Raw genomic sequence first — 17,689 nt, forward strand, 5'->3', positions numbered from 1 at the left:
GCAGAGGAAGTGGATGAAATCATGATCCGTGTCATTGAGAATGAGGACAATTTTACTGAGCATTAGAAGGAATCAACTACCAAGGGGACCTAATTTGGGTTGGAACCCTCCCACACGTTGACAGCATGGATGGTAGGGGATGCAGGATCATGCAAGCTAGCCCTGCCTTCTGCCACTGCCACACACAGAAGCCACACTCCCCTACTGTCTGTGTGTTCAGAGATGTTTTGGAATGCATGTGCACAGAGCTCCTCCATGAGGGTGGAGGGGTAGATTGGTTCACATGGAAGAGAGGAGTTCTACTTGCACAGATGGATAAGACTCATACAATTTCTCTGATGCACTCTGAACATTCAGAAGGTAGAGGGCACCATTACTGGTATGGGACAGGACTTGCCTGCAGAGCCCTGTGATACCCCCCCCGGCATGTTCTTTCAATGTGTGGTAGGGGCTGCTTGAACCCTCTTTATCTCTGACTACATTTATTCACAAAAAGTCATAAAAACATTGAGCCAAGAGATGGATCTTCATAGAGCGTCATGATTTTTACAGAGGATACAACAAATCACAGAACACATCTTCAGACAGAGAGGTGACCTCTGATTTGATTGTGGGTTTTCAGGGATCTCTTGTAAAAATCCTGAGGATCCATAAAGATCCCTGCCTTGGATCCATGTTTTTGCACCATGGCATCGCTGGAAAGATCTAAGATGTTTATGATTCAGTCAATGGAGACAGATATGACATGTGATTTGATGATGGGGGGCTCCACTTCATTCACTTATGACTCCTGTACCCCCCTTTTGCTCCCCGCAGCCAGCCCCCAACTTTCTTCCCTTCCCCTCCCACCCTCTCAAGTTGCTTTCAGCTCAGCTGCCCAGGTGCCTATCTGAGCCTCTGAAAGCACATCGAGCTGAAAGGGAAATGGGAGACAGCATCACTCTTGTGGCTTCCTCCTTCAGCTCCATGTACTTTTCAAGGGGAGGGAAAGGTACCCTCATTATGAAGGGGACAGCAAGTGTGTGTGTGAGTGCTCAGAGGGTTTGTGAGCACAAATGGAAGTCTTCTCAAGAGAGTCATTTCACCCACAGGTGCCATGTTGGCAACTCCAGGAATAAGGTTTTTGGAACTTTGATGGACACAGGATTGAGCATCCTGCCTCCACCCTTTGACTCCTAGTATCGTGCCAGAGCCTCTCTCAAAATGCACCACAAATGCATCTTAACATGCAGATTTCATTTCTACTATTCTGAACAGATAACGAACAGATTACCCCATAGAGCAGCACAAAGGATTTCAGAATTGAAGCGTTTCTTGTATTTTCGGATCTCTGGCGTGTCACTATGAGGACGAATGTTGGTGGGGTTCACGTTTACTACTGAAATCTTTCTTGCTTCATTAAGTTTGGCCTGTTCTTGCCTCAGCAGCTCACTGGTAAATAATGCTGGAAAGGAAAACATGCAGCAGCAGCTTTGCCAAATACGTAACAGGGATTTTATCAACTACTGAGGATCAACGCGTGTGTTCTGCAGCAGCGCGGCAGCTGCTTCTGGTTGCTTTTCCCCACATCTCACTGATAACATATGGACAGAAGAATTGTTACTGAGAAACTCAGTTGAACTGGAACTCTGCACATGTCCCAAGAGTGTTTCTTTGCTCTGAGCAATGAGCGCAGCGCCATCGCAAGTAAGCAGAGGAAGCTGCAGCAGTTCTGAGTAACTTCCCAGCAGAGGACAGCTGAAGCTCTGTGATCACTGCTTCCCACCAAATATCCTGCGTGTAGGACCTACCACACAGCTGATATGCATAGGGATTCACATAAGCGCACGCCTAATTGGTTGCCATACCCAATATAAGTGGACATCCTTGTTTGGCATTAATTAAAGTAATGGAGACAACCTCCAGCAAGTGTCTTCCTCTGGTAATTGGACTGCTGAAATGTACAGAGCCTGAGAATTTGGGGAAAGCACAGACACCTAGCCTGATGTTAGTTGTACCCTAAGAACATGCTCTCTTTGCCTCAGAAACCTGCCCTTTCTGGTGGCAAAATGAAATTGTGTGCACTATCTGTGTTGTGCAATGTCCCTTCACCCCAGCCGTCCTTAATGAAATCATGCACTATGTCAGAGCTCATATCCATCAAGAAGTCTCTTTCCTATAACAGAACACCCCTCAGTCCCGCTTTGTCCAGCTTTTCCACATCAAGGCAGCTTCATCCTCCACATCACCCTTTTAGGAACCCCGCAGAGGCTGCTCCACATTGCTCTCTGCAGAGCTTGCTCCAACCCCTCGGATGCCTGCAGGAGCAAGGCTGCTTCAAGCTTCAGCCAGATCCCTACCCTTGCCTGCTCTGCCCCGTCTCTCTGCTTGACAGCCACGCTTCTTGTTTTTCTCTCTTGGATTATAAAGGATCCTTGTGGGAAGCACAGGCCGATATCCTCCCAGCATGAAACCATTTCTGCTTTTGAACCATAAAAGGAAGGTTCCTAGGAATCCAGGGTGGAACCAGATGCAGCCAGGATAAACTGGAGCCTTACTGGAGCAATGGAGGCCTAGAGGCTGTCTGGGCCATCTGAGCAGTAAGTGCAGGCAGAAATAACAATAAGCAAGCAGCCTCCACCCACAGCCCTGGCTCTGCATGCAGAAAGGCACAGGTTCAGTCCCCAGCATTTCCAGGCAGGGCTGGGAGAGAACCCACTCTGGGGAGCCATTGCCAGTCAGTGTAGACAATACTGAGCAAGATGGACCAACAGTCTGACTCAGTATAAGGCCGCTGCCTATGTTCCTGTAACCCACCTTAAGTCAAGGTGAAAACCCAAGAACTGCTTCTCTTTGCTGCTCCTTAGAGAAAGGTAACCACTGTGCACCACCCCTCTTTCTTCTTTCTACCTTTTGCATTTCAGAGATCTCACTCTCGTATAGCAATCACGGGAACAGGGACTCTGCTATTTGAGTGTGAACTTTCCCCTTCCTAGTTTGTTTCAACCTTCCCTCTGTCCTGTTGGGTTTTTAAATGGCCACTTCAAACATCTATATTAAGCCTCTACCATGCTATTGCTGCACTAGAACCTAAGCTTGTGGTCCAGGAAAAGTGAGTTGCAGGCTTCTGCGTTTCCCCTCAGATTGAACTATCCACCTTTTCCGTTCTGTAACAATGTATACTGGCAATTCAAGCCACAAAGCCACTTTACTTACTGTCTGCCATTTTGCGTAAATAAATATTTTAATCATAATAAATTTTGTGACGTTAATTTCCCTAAATGAGCAAAATATTGGCATTTAGTGGCTTGGGTCAATTTCTTCAAAATAAGCAAAGCAATGTCGGTCTTTACAGAGTAATCATCAAACTAAGTCTACAGCACAGAATGGTCTCCAGTAAAGATCCTCAAAATAAATGTTCTGTGAACTTGAGTCTAAGGTAGGGGTTCACATTGACTGTGGTTTTTACTGGTTTTATATTGTATTTTATTGTATCAATGTACGTCGCCTAGAGTGGCCGTAATTCGGCCAGATAGGCGACTCATAAATAAAATTTTATTATTATTATTACATGTATGTTTGTATACACACATGAGCATATCTGGTAACAGAACTACAAGAGAAATTTAATGTAGAGTGTTGGAAAGAGCTACAATTATGTAGCTCTTTCCAATGAACTTCATCCAGATCCCAGGTAGTACAAAAATGCATTATGGGACATATGCAAGAAGAAGCCACAAGAAAAAAGTATCCAGATGAGTTGTCCTCTTGTTTAAATTGGAAAAATGCTTATTTCAGGTTCTGATAATATTGTATGATCAGGCTCTGATGGTAAAGGTTGTTTACATTACCTTGGAACCAAACTTGGTGAAGGGCAGTATATAAGTATTTTAAATAAACACATCAACATTAAAAAAAAGCTGTATTTGGCTGCAGATTGTTAAATAGTACACTGTGACGGTTGAGCAATGCCTTGCAAAATGTTACTGATTTGTTGCAGGAGACCTAGACTTTACTGTCAAGATAGTGCTTCTATTGAGAAGTTCAAACAGGAGGATGCAGTGGCTGGGAAAATACAATTCTTCCTCTGTAGCTACTGGGAGCACTGTATGAAATGTGGTTGTGTGAGCATGATGTGCTCCTGTGGATAGCAGCTGTGGCATAGTTAGCAATGAACAATTCAACAATTCTCTGCCCACATCATTTTGTGTCTTTTAAAAACTTTTTGTTGCATCATTACAGATATTGTTAGGCTTAAATATTTTCTTTTATCTGTTTAATTTGGAGATGCTAAATGCTTACCAAGTGTGGGAGTGTTCATCTAGCCCTTGTGTATCTTTAAAGCAGTGGACACCAGGAAAGTAACTACTCCTTTGCAACTATGTCCACCACTTTGTGCACTTCCACATCACCACCTTTTTTATTCTGTTCTTCAGTCATTGTCTGCTCTGCAACTTTGATGCTGGCATGCATATTGATTCTGGAGATGTCGGATGTAGTTTTATCTCTAAAGCTGGAGCCAGTGTGGTGTAGTGGTTAGAGTATCAGACTAGGACCTTGGAGTCCAGGGTTCAAATCCCCACTCAGCCATGAAGCTAGGCCAGTTACAAATAGGCCCACACCTTGGGCCAGTCACAATCTCTCAGCCTAACCTACCTCACAGGGTTGTTGTGAGGATAAAATGGAGAAGAAGCAGAGCCATGTATGCCACCTTGAGCTCCTTGGAGAATAGGTGGGATAGAAATGTAATAATGTAAAGCTAAGTAGCTTGGTGCCCTTTTGCCCAATTATCTGTGATTTGGTTTCTTGAAACAGTTTAAGATAGTTTCAGTATGCATTCTAGGGTTGCAAACATACTAAACAAATAGACATTTGCATAAATAAAGGCAAGGTGGTCTGTGTTTAGTCCCTGGATGGGAGATCACTTGGGAACCCCAGGCATAAAGCTCTCAACTCCTTGGAAAAAGGGTGGGATACAACTACAACTAATAAGCAAACAAATGCTTCCTTTACAGGGGACTCCCTCATTCCTGCCCCCCCCCCACTAGTACAGGACACAGCATTCAGGTATCCCCAGGGGGTCAAGAATGACTAGATTTTTGCTCCTTCTTTTCCCCCTCAAAATATCTTTACAAGTTGGATTGAAAATTCAGATGAGATTGTGCCAGTGTTTTGAGCTATGTTGGCTTGCAGTAAGCCACAATGACATTCAGTGCATGCTGGCACATGGCCCACAACTTGCTAGTCACTCATACCTGTTGGGAAAACAAAAAGATTTTCGTGTACTTCCAAAATCCTACAGAAGTGACATTTTGCTATGGTGCAACAAAAGGTGGAAGCTGATATGAACGCACATAGCCAGCTTGTCAATCCAGATTTTTTAAATGCTTTTCACTACAGCTAACATGTGCCCATCGTATATGTGAACAGGTCGAAGTGTCTTATATCCCAAGCATTTCCCATCTCTCTGATACTCCTTTCCTTACCTGTAGCAGATGACTCCTCATCATCATCTTCATCTTCATCTGTAGGGGAGGTTTGATATACTCTGGTATCCACAAATGGGGTGAAAGATGCTTTCGTGCTGCTTCCCATGCCATACTATCAGGTGAGAAATACAGAGATTATTCAGTCAGAAGAAAGTCATAGTAAGGTGTTTGTCTTCACAGTAACAGAGCAGACATTCAAAGTGCAAAGATTGTAACCCAGTGGCTAAATGGGTGGTGTTTGTATATATGAAGATCCAGGTATAAAGCAGCCATTTCTTACCTAGTACTCTAATCTTATTGCACCCTAAAATGGCTCCCCGGAAGACAGGAATTGCTCAATTTTATATTTCCTCCCTCTCTTTTCAGTTTAAATTGAGACAATGTCTTAAGAGGGGGCTTCCCTCCCTCCCTGAACTAGCATAAAGGATTGGCAGAGGTAGCTGTAAAGGTAATCATCAAAAAAATGCAAATTAGCACAGTTTTGTTATTAAGTAAAGCAACGCTGAGTTTGATAAGCAGGAAATCAAGGATAATGAACTCCTAATATTTATATTGTTTTTCTTTGGAAATCACTTGCTCTGTTAGCATCCAAAAGCAAAGATAAGGTCTTTCCCCCCCCAAAGGAAAGCTAAATTCATCTTGATAGGTATAGGTCCTGCGGTGTAGGGACAGGATTTCCTCCACGGCAAAAACTGAACTACTTGTTTTTCTGCTATGTTATTTACCCAAGGCATTTTTTTAACTTCTTGTTAGGAGTTGCTATATTAGGAAGACAGGGGGGGAAAGGGTGGGCCTGGTTTCCTCCATCACTATTTTATGCCTTTTCCCTGGGATTGATGTCAAAGACCACTGTGGCCCAGAACCCACGTCTGCAATCCAGGTTGTTAGAGCCAGGCAGCTGTCACACTGGATAATTGCCTACCCTCCCGGCTATAAAGAGATAACCAGCCTCATGAAAATGTCTGCTTTTCTTTTAAGGTACACATGAGCCGACAGTGTCCTGAGGCTGCCACTGGGGCTTCCAGAAAAAGGCAGCACTATCTCTTAGCCGAGAAAGAAAAGGATTAAACTAATGAGCTCAAAAGCGAAAGTTTAGCAAAATGTTTAGACCTTCAAGGCTTTATTAATAGACAGATGCGCTGGCTTCCAAACTGTGGTGATGCAAGGGCTAAATGGTCATCCCACAATCTGTAAACAGGCCTGCACAAATTATATAAAAATTTATTCTGCTTCTTCTAGATATGGGGAAGGCAAGACAAGGAGGTATTCAGGGAAAGCTCATGGAGCCAGTCCTTGGGTTTCTGAGAGAGTAACAGGTTTTGCTTACCCTTCCTTCTACAATATATGAGCAACTATTTCTTCCCAACCATAAGGACTAGAGACTTGCTCTTTGGAAAAAAGAAAAGGCTGAGATGCTCATGAAGTGGCTTCTGTGCCATTACTACAATGCTGTGTGCATAACATATCAATGGGAATTATGCTTATTGAAGATTATTAGTTTTCTCTGGTTATTAAACAGTTCATTGCTGGCATGCCAGACTCCCATCAACTATGCTGATTGCCATATTGATGATGCTACTCCAGATATGCTAGCATGATCAACACTGGAGAAGAATAGCATATTGTGCAAAAAACAGTAACAGGTGCCTTTCTATGAGGTACTTCCTATTTCGCTTCTGAGTTCTGTGGCTAAGGCTAGCTTGCACCCAAAAATGCCTTTAATTCTTCACCACCATTTCCAACAGCAGATGGATTATCAGAGAAATTAAAATCATGTATAAAATCATAATTATAGAATACAAGCAAAGAAGGCAAAAAAATAAGAATGCCTTTTAAGAATAAGATGTTTAGTACTTATACAAAGCAAAGTGAAGATTAGATGCCCTGAACCAAGAGAACCCCTACACCTACCTCTGCCACAGAGTCCATCTCTTGCCCATGGGTGGAGACTCGACCTAGGCCCTCAGTTGGTGTGCCTGCAGGTGAGTGGCTTTGCTGCACCAAATCTGGAAGATTGCCATGGCCAGCAAAGCCATTGCTGGCTGTGTGGCCAGAGCGCTTTTTGTCACCAGAAGTCTGCAGAGACACAAGTTACAACGAAGAGAGGAAAAAAACAAAACAAAACAAGGGCAACATGTTAACCCACATGGCAAGCAAGCACAGGCACAAGCCACTGACTTGGCTGTCCTCTTGATATGCACACTCAGCAAGCAGCCACAATGCAAAACAAATTCAAAAGCAGGGAAACCATACTTATCTGTCAATAGAAGAGTGATTTTAATTTTTAAGGCTATGAGGCAAAAAAGCACATTTGAGTCTCTTCTGTACTACTTATGCCAATGGTTCCCAACCTGGGGGCCATGGCAAAATCCAGAGGGGGAAGCAAGCAGTAAAGAAAGTTTTTTTTTTTTTAAAGTCCCCACTCCCTGGACATGGTCTGCTTCCCACTGCCGCTGCAGATGACACCTCCCCCTTGCTCTAAACTAGAGGAGAGGACTTTTGCTGAAGTGCCAGAGTGCCTTTTGGGCACACCAAGGACAGACATCTGCCTATAAAATACATGGCAGATGCCAAAGGAGGCTAAGCTAGCAAGATGAAGAGGGGATTACTATCACCAACTCCCACCTCCTTGCACTGCCACTGCTGACGATGCCCTTGCTCAGAATGAGAGGAGAGGGCTTTTTGTGAAGCAAAAAAAGCAAGGCTGCAAGACTGCTTTCCCCCTTCCTTTCTGGAAGCCAGCCTGCCTCCCTGGGGGAAGGGGGTCATGAAATTGTTTGAGCTTATAAATGGGGTCCCGTACTCATAAAGGTTGGGAACCACTGACTTATGCCACCTGTGAATGCTATGAAATGTGGAAGAGAAATAGTATGTCTTGGTGAGTCAAGCTAGGTTTTATATTTGAATCAGGTATCCGGCAGCATCCACCTGCAGGAGCGCTGGTGATCTGACTGCTGTAACACGGAGATGCCAGTTGCATGACCTGGAACCTCTTGCAGTTGCCTCGTTTGCACAATCACAGAAGTATGAGACACGGCCATGACACATGTGAGCAAACACCGTGGCCACAGGCAGAGCATCCATGTGATCTTTGCTCATAATGTGACCTTGCTGGTAGCCCTATATGCTCCCACAGGCAGTTGGTGAGGAGGGCTGCTGGGTGTCTGAAACGGGCCATAGATCTTTTAAAGAAAAGCTGGTTCAAGCCTTGCTTGCAGAGATGCCTTGAGATGCTGGTGTTGCTGGTTAAAAATCCTCCTTTCAAGAGATGTATGTTTCTTCAGGGCAATTTCACTACTGATTTCAGTGGGAGCACATTAGGCTTACTGACTTCCATGGGCTCTCTAAAGGAAGATGCAACTCTATGGGATTGTGAATCTAGTAGTTTTTCTGTCTGTGCAATTTCCTCTGTAATCTGCAATCTGTCCTTATATTGCTAGGCACTCTGAAAGCTGAACAATGCTACAGCACAAAGAAGAATGTGGCAACCGTGACTGCGAATCATCTCTACTGGCTGCTTACTGTGCTTTTGTAAGAGATTCTAAAAATGTATTTTAAAATCTGGAATGTGCCACTTCTGAATGCTGTTAATGCAGTACAGCACATGGAGAAGAGGAAGTTTTAAACTGAATGCACATTCTGATTCATGTGGCTTTCTTAATTCAATCTACAGATGTGGGGAAGTGCAAAACTTGGTTAATTGCCACTTGTGAAAACAGCCTTAGAGCCTCAGCAAAAAACTCACCACCGGGTGGCTGCATTCAACCCCTGAAAATGTATATATATAAAACATACATAAATCTCTCTCTGTGTGTAATATTCTATACATATTCTATCTCTTTGTAGTGCTTGTTACCAAATGACTGTGGGCTCATGGCTTATGACCAGTTTATAAATGCAGACAAAAACTTTCCTGGAGTCTGCTGTTCAGGTTGTGAGGTGGTGGTGGAATCCCTAAATGTAGAAAACCCATATGTCAGGGAGAAGGCTAGGCTGAACCTTTGTACCTAACCCCTAATCTTCTATGTGCTATGGGGAAGGAGAGTTGGAGCATTCAAACATGCAATTCCCTGTTGCTGCCTAAAGCACAAAGTGATACAAACCCAGGAAAAAATTTTTACCCATTGATTCTGTTGAATCACATATGTAGATTGAAACTCAGAGGCAGGCTGGGTGCTAATCATTTCTGAGGCTGGGGAGGCTCCCATTTTGATGTCCTTCTCTCTGGGAAGTGTTACCCTTGTGTATCTTTTTGGGACATGTTTCTAACTCTATTCTTCCTTCCTAGTACACGGTGAGCCATTCAGACATAATGTTTCTGACTTAATAAACGCTTCTTTATTAAGCCTAGAATGGTGCCTGCATGCTCCTTGTCCCCTCATGAGCTGGCGTATATTGTGGTTTCTGTAAACTGGTTTCCCATACATCTGAAATGGGAAACTATGGTTTTGATCTTTGACTCCAAGCCATGATACAGAACCAGGATGTTTCATATCATGCTTTTGAAACTAAGATCAAACCATGGTTTCCCATTTCATAAACCGTGGTTTACAGAATCATGATATAAGTACCTAGCTGGCATATCAGAGGTGGCATGAATGCATGCTCACATGGCTTGTTCCTGGTATGATAACTATGGAAACCCAGTCCAATAGCTGAATGTGCATTATCAACATGCTCTTGGCTACAGGAACAGGGTCAGTTAGAAGTTGGGTTTTCATCTACCATCCTGAAAGAATGTGCAATTACTGTACTCCAAAATGAAAAGAGAACATTACATTACAGAACATAACTCTCAAGATATTACATGACCTTTGATTATGCCCATTTTGTACCCATGTTTAGGATATGCCCACTAGACACTGGTGGCCCTGATGTCAGTGAATCCACTCTGGGTTTTAGTCCGAACTTCCAAGGAGCTGCCCAAAGTGCTTTCAGCACCTTTGAAAACAGCTCCTTGAAAGTTCAGACCAAAACCTGGAGCAGATTCACTGTCCCACTGAAATTGGAGCCACCAGCCTCCACTGGGTATGCCCAAGGCAGTTGCCTCCATTTCCCCACTAACACCTACTTTGAAGTAAAAAGACAGCTGTTACCTTTTGGCACAGCCACCAGGGGGTAAATAAATGACATGTGCTCAAGCCCCACATTGTAGAATCATGACCTCACCAGAGCTGGGGGACACTTTCCTACTCTAACTCCTTTTCAAATTGGCTAAGTTTAGGTGACTCAAGGCAACAGGGAACAGATTCGGCTTTCTCCCCTGAATGACTTAATAGATTTTTTTCTCCTGATAGGCAAGTAAAGCTCACATTAGCATCAACAAGGGTTTATGCACCTCTGCAGAGAACAGAAAAGCCCCTTTCCATCTGTAGCTGGGGAAATGCTATAAAATTCAGCAAAAACAACCTCCCTTTGTTCTCTCCTCTCATCTCTGCCTTTGGAAACCAACAAAACAGGCTGGCTTGTCTCAATTGCAAAAGTCACCGCTGATGTTTCTTTTGCCGAATTACAAGCCTGGTAGAAATTGTTAGCAGCAACCTTCTGTTTATATCTAATGTGTCACTTATCAAGGGCAGGCCCAAGCAGGGTAATGTTCCTGAAAGAGATTACTCCAGGCCCCATAAGCAGCATCTGTGTGATTCTTGAAACTCTCAGTTTAATCAGGTGGCAAAGAATAATTGGCATTCAGAAACGACAAACACGTTGTATGGCACTCATCACAGCTTGTTTCTTAAGGTGTACCAGGTTTTAAGGTCACTTTCAGAGTCTTTCACAAACAAGGAGTGCATTAATAAAGCATGAATCCACTTTTGCACATCCCAAACACAGTAAGTGTAAGAACATAAGAAGAGCCTGTTGGATCAGGCCAATGGCCCATCTAGTCTAGCATCCTGTTCTTACAATGCCAACCACATGCTGTGGGAAGCCCACAAGCAGGACATGAGTGCAACAGATGGTTTGGACCCCAACTCAGCTTCTGTTGGCAGAAGCATCCCCTGCACAGAGTTTTGGTCCTCGGATGCTCCTGTCACTGGAGGAAGGGAGGGAATGTTTGACAATTCTCCCTCCCTCCCTTTGCTCCTTGTGCCCTCTGAAAATCTGCTTGGAAGGGTTGGAGTTCCTCCAGAGCAGCATGAGAGATGGTGTAGAGGGCTGCAGGGGGAATTGATGAAAATTGCCTCCTCCCCTCCTGCTGGTGGGATTCTCCATTGGATCTCAATCCCATTTATGAATGGAGGAAACCCTTTCATTTGCAGATACTTAGTCAGAATCCAGGCCAATAAAAGTCTCCCTCTACATTCCAGTTTCTATTATACCATGGGGGGGGGGCAGTTCATGTTAGCAGCATGTGAGTGCTCCTCCCTGTGGCTTATTCACACACAGCTATGAAAATGTGTGTATCTTATGACCCCCCCCCCCGCCCTCACGGACAGGGCCATAGCACCTTGCTACTTAAATGGTGCCCTCTGTCCCAGTTAGGCAACATTTCGGGTGAGAAAGGACTACAGCCTTCGCTCTTCATCCTCAATTCTGAGATGTTACTGGATCAGCAGGGGGAGAAGCAGCAGAGCTCTCTCTCTCTGTGTGAGAGGGGGGGGAGAGAGAGGTGGCTGGTGGCTCCATGTCAGTGAGACAATGGAATCCGCTCTGGGTTTTAGTTCAAACTTTCAAGGAGCTGTCCAAGATGCCAGCACCTCAGACAGTTCCTTGAAAGTTCAGACTAAGGCCCAGAGTGGATTCTACTGACATGGAGCCACCAGCCACCACTGGTGAGCGGGGTCTGATTTTATTAACGAGCAAGACAGATGCAAGGGTGAGGAGTGCTGAATCCTCCCCCTGCAGGTGGCATATCACCCTACTGCAGGGGTGGATAACCTTTTTTGGCCCTAGGGTCATACTGAGAGTTGGCCAAAGCTTTTAAGATGCTAGTGGTGGCTCTGGGCCACTGCACACTCACCACACACATTCAAGGGAGCCAGTGTGGTGCAACGGTTAAGGTGTTGGACTAGGACCTGGACAACCAGGGTTCAAATTCCCGCTCAGCCATGAAGCTCACGGGTGGTCTTGGGCCAGTCATGGCCTCTCAGCCTAACCCACATCACAGGATTGTTGTGAGGATAAAATGTGGAGGGGAAAACCATGTGTACCGCTTTGAGCTCCTTGAAGGAAAGGTGGGATATAAATGTCAGAGATAAATAAAAGTCAGACAAACAGGCAGACACACACAGAGGCATGTGCATGCACATTCACAGAAGCCGATGGCACACACACAGGAAGGGAGGCACACATTCAGACAAGACAGAGAGGTAGGCATGTGCACGCAGACACGTACATTCAGATAGGCAGACACACACAGGCATTCAGACAGCCCTCACGGTTCCGATGATCAGCAGAGGACTGGGGAGCGGGGTGGCCACTTCCCTGTGACAGCACTGAGTCCAGAGGAGAGGAACCTCTCTTGTCAGCCCAGCATTGCAACGGGGTGAACAGCCCTCCACTTACCTTGCAAAGCAGCCTCTTCTTTCCCTGGTGCCACACCACTGCAAGAAGGTCTTAGAGCTCAGGAAGCAGGAAAGAGTACCCCTGCCCATTTTCTGAACCCTAAGACTTCCTTGTATGGGCGCTTCACCACCAGAGGGAGAAAAAGGTGCCTTTGCAAGGGAAGGCGAGGCGGAGGCACTAATTTTTGGAGGACTGGCAGGCCCTCCGTAGCAGGTTACCTCCTAGCAGAACAGTAATTAATTAAAATAAGTAAGTTTTTAAAATTGCCAAATTGTTGGGGGTCTTGGGGGAGGGACATAAAACACCCGGGGAAGCAGATCCAGCCTGCAGGCAGCCACCCGTGCCCTACTGCCCCTCTTCTTGGTCAACTTCATCAGCCAGGTCTCCAATACAAAAAACGAGTCTCACTGCGAGTAAAGCAGAGGGAGGGAAGCTGCAGCTCCATATGCCCCCTTTGCTCCTTAAAAACCAGAACAATTCTCTCCTTCTCCTACAGAACTGCGCAGATTCTTTTTAAGCACACGGATCTGCTGCTGTCACATATACTTTGGCCGTGTGAATTGGCCCTTTGTTTATACTAGTTACGCACAGAGATACTACGCTCCAGGGAGCAAACAGATACAGCTGTTTAGGTATCCTAGACAGGGTTCCTTCCCAGCTGGCCAAGCTCTCTGGACCTGCCATTAATCTCCCAACCATGTAGGTCCTTGCACATAGCTTTCCTTCTCCCTCTTGACCTCTGCAGGTCATGTGGCCCCACTGCTGCAGTGCTTCAGCCTCTGGATGTCTCCTTAGCCTATTCTGCGGAATGTATTAACCAGGCAATCACAGTAAATCTGTGTGCATTTCCTGGTCAGCTGTTATTGGTTGGGGGGCAATGTCAGCTATTATTTCCTAATCTCAGTGGGATTTTTTTGTCTCAAACTTCTTCTTTGGAAGAGGCAGCAAAATGGCTTAGCTGTGATACGATCAGCAAGGATAGTGAAAAAGACAGGTGTTGGGTAGGGTAGCAGCTTTATATAGCTGCTGGATACTTGATGATCTCTATAGATTCTTTCCAGATCTTATTGTTACAATGGAAGGACTACAGAACTATGGCTGAACCAACCAGATCATGCCAGGATAGCAAACTGATTCCACTGCAGAAGAATCACAGCTAGTCAGCCATGGAACTGCCAAGCCCTGGACCTGCAATGATACAATGGCTGGCTTCAACAATGATGAACATTTTCTTCAGGGTGGACATTTAGTATTATGGACAGTATCATGGACACCTATGGACAATGCCATGTTGTGACATGAGAAATGTCCTTCCTTGTGACATTCTGAATTACCCATCCTCTTCCTAAGCATGTGTTTGTGTGTGTTGAATTCCTTTCTTGTTTTGATTGCCTCCTACAATCTAGCTTCTTGTCAGTCACAGCAAGGTTATTCTTCAGCAACAGGGCTACTCGTATGTCCTCCCACAACATGGCATCCCTGCAGATGGCCAACAATGGTACAGCACTGGAGACAAGCCATGCTACCTATGGAGGAGGAGGGTTTTTGTCAAGAAGTGGCCTGAGCAAATGGTTCTTAAAGCAGTGTATGGATTTGGTGTGCAAGGAAGGTTTATTTGCTCATGATAGTTGTCGGGTTTGGGTAGTGGCTCTTAACAAAATGTTATGGACTTGGTCCCCCTCCTGACCACAACAGACTTAACTGGAATTCATTCATCTTGCATTGGTATGAATGTTTCCCCATACTGAAAGCCCTATTTGTCAGCCCCTGGATTGATGTTATAGGAGTTTTCGTTTCTTTTCTCCTCTGAATGTAAGACAAGACATCACAATTAGAGTGTTCAGATAAAGAGCTACAATTTAATTGTAGCAACTGAGAATCTTCAGCAGATGGCTAAGGGGCAAATTATTATGGAACTGAATGGGCTAGGTTTCAGTTTCACTTCTACCGGTGTAAATTTTGTGTAAGTCCTTCAGTTTAGGAGTTTTTCTTGCTTTAAGCCAGGATGAAAGAATATCAGAATCCAGAAACAACCTGGCTGCATCCTATGGTATTCATGGCTGTTTGCAGTTTGGAGAAGCATCTTTTGTTTAGATGTTATAATTATATTAATCAGCCACTAACAAGCACCATTTAATCAATCACTTTGTGCTCAGAATACACAGAGTAATTATTATTCATAGCTTATGAGGACAAAAATCTCTCAAAGATGTTGCTCAGAAAATAGTTACCGCCCACTTACCTCCCTTATCATTAAAGTCCCTTCTCTTGAAATACTGCTAAATGTGTCAGTATGGGATGGTTCTAGACCGTGGCTTGTCACCATTCCTAGGCTGTAGGCCTCGTTGTTTCCCGGCATTCCTGTTGGGCTGCAAAATATTAGCAGAGGGTATTTACAAAACTAAAATAAGAAAAAACAAATCATTTTGGGGCAGTGTGTTGGTCTAGCCTGTAGACCAAATGACAACAGTGAATTTTAAAAATCTTTAATGCCATCATATGTGAAAATCCAGAACAGGAGTTACAGGCTCCTTTCTCAGAGACCAAGGTTTCCGAGTTATTTATCCTTTGAGGGCACAACTGAACATGATATAGGCTTGGTGCCAAAAATGGCAATCCCATATCCAGTTCCCTCTTCTCTCCATATAGGAAACATTGTGTGTGCTGCCCCTGGACCTTCCTGACACTGTCAAGTGGGAAGGGGCAAATGAAGAACCATCCAATGCCATGCCACATATTTCCTTCACTAAATGTCGCAGGGAAAGGAGGGAGGAAACTGGATGGTAGCTGCTTTTGATGGCAATTCTGTCATCTGGATGGAGTGACTCTCCCTTTGAGGAAAGTCTGCAGCATTTGGGACTCTTTCAAGAAAAGGTGAGTAAGAGGTGAGATGACAGAAGTGTATAAAATTATGCATGGCATGGAGAAAGGGAATAGGGAAAAGTTTTTCTCCCTCTCTCATAACACTAGGACTTGCGGACATCCAACAAAGCTGTATGCTGGAAGATTCAGGACAGACAAATGAAAGTACTTCTTCACACAGAGCATAGCTAAACTGTGGAATTCGCTCTCATAGGAGGCAGTGATGGCCACCAATTTCGATGTCTTTAAAAGAAGATTTGACAAATACATGGAGGATAAGGCTTTCAATGGCTATTAGTCATGATGGCTACGCTCTGCTTCCATGGTTAGAGGCAGCATCTTCCTAATACTAGTTGCTGGAACCTGCAGGAAGGAAAAGTGCTGTTGTGCTCAGGTCCTGTTCATGGGCTTCCAATAGGCATCTGGTGGCTACTGTGAGAACAGGATGCTGGACTAGATGGGCCGTTGACCTTATGCTCTTAAATGGCTGTATCACACCTGGTGCCACCCTTAAAGGCCAGGGCACACGTGATAATAGAGAGATGCTCTTGAAAACTACCGCCCTGTCACAAATAATGCCTGCTTGGCTAGTAACATTTTCAAGATTTCCCCATATTATTTACCCCACGGTGTTGTGAGTTTCCCTAGGCCTGCTCCATCTTTCAAGGTGTTGATGGGTGCAAAAGGAAATTTACATGATGTGGGAGAGTGACAGGCAGGTGACACCTGACACAAGGAGGTAGATTTCCTCATGGCAACCAAACCTGTCAAAATCACAAACCAAACTTGGGCATATTTGTTTCTGATGACCATCCAGGACAATAAGGGGAAGTCTTTCAGCAGTATTTGAAGACATCAGGTATACAGCTTCAGTGCACTCAACCCAGGGTGCAATGAGAAATTACAACATGGAATTTATATTTTTAACCACATTAAGCAAAATAGAAACAAAGTATCTGCCCAAATTTTACCCATATACAGTTGGATGGCCAACAAAAAGTAAGCAGCAGCCTGAAGGCAGAGACTTAGATAAGGAGGCTTATAGAAATATAGGTTAGAGAATGCTCTAATAAATGTCCAGATATACGTATGTCAGCAATGTTATTTTGTCGGTCTTCAAAATACTGAGGAGCTCTTCAATTGTGTGATAACGCAAACAGCATTTCACTGAGAATGTTATGAAATATTAAGATGCTGGCTGCAAAACGAAGCTGCCGTCTTTGCAGGAGATGTTCAGAGAGCTTCCTAGCTCTCAGGATTCTTTCACACATGGAGCTTATGTCTACTCCAAAAATCTTTTAGTATAAACTGTAGAGTGTGAAGAAGACAAACTCTGGCTTACTGCCATGTAATTCGTGAAGGGTCCTACAGGTGCTGGCTCCAGGTCTTTGGGTGGGGCGGCTGGACAAGACATCCTCAGGGAGCTCCCCACTCCCTGTAGGATCCCTCGCCCTTTGGCACTGTCACCAGCCACTCCTTCTGTTGCCACCACTTGCTTTCTTGCCAGCAAGTAAAGAGATGGCAGATGATCCTCCACACTATCACTGTTCACTTGCTCACCCCTTCTGGGCCAGAAGGAGGCAGCAGGAGGCAATGGTGAAGAGGAAAAGGGGCAGCAGGTCCTAGTGACCCAAACTATCTTCAAGGGCAACCCCACATAGAGCCCACTGCAGCAATCTAACCAGAGAATAGATTACTGTGGCCAGGCTGACTCTATCCAGGAACGGCTGTAGCTCACAAACTAGCCAAAGCTGGGAACAGGCACTCTGTACTACTGATGCCACTTGGGTACCCTCAAGCTACACACCTGGTCGTTCAGGGAGAGTGCAACCCCAGCCAGAACAGGCCTCCTG

General features: G+C 44.8%; 1 protein-coding gene across 3 annotated transcripts in view; it reads right to left on the reverse strand.

Annotated features, from left to right (window-relative positions):
- TNIK (TRAF2 and NCK interacting kinase) overlaps positions 1 to 17,689 on the reverse strand; it is a 392,097-nt gene that overhangs the window by 14,099 nt on the left and 360,309 nt on the right. For all 3 annotated transcript variants that reach the window (XM_061637314.1, XM_061637313.1, XM_061637315.1), the window contains 4 exons: positions 15,217 to 15,343; positions 7,380 to 7,544; positions 5,466 to 5,580; positions 1,274 to 1,444 (listed from right to left, as the gene is read on the reverse strand). In XM_061637314.1, coding sequence (XP_061493298.1) covers positions 1,274 to 1,444; positions 5,466 to 5,580; positions 7,380 to 7,544; positions 15,217 to 15,343 — 578 coding nt within the window. The remainder of the gene's footprint in view (positions 1 to 1,273; positions 1,445 to 5,465; positions 5,581 to 7,379; positions 7,545 to 15,216; positions 15,344 to 17,689) is intronic.

The sequence above is a fragment of the Rhineura floridana genome, chromosome 7, assembly GCF_030035675.1.
Source record: "Rhineura floridana isolate rRhiFlo1 chromosome 7, rRhiFlo1.hap2, whole genome shotgun sequence".
Lineage (NCBI taxonomy): Eukaryota > Metazoa > Chordata > Lepidosauria > Squamata > Rhineuridae > Rhineura > Rhineura floridana.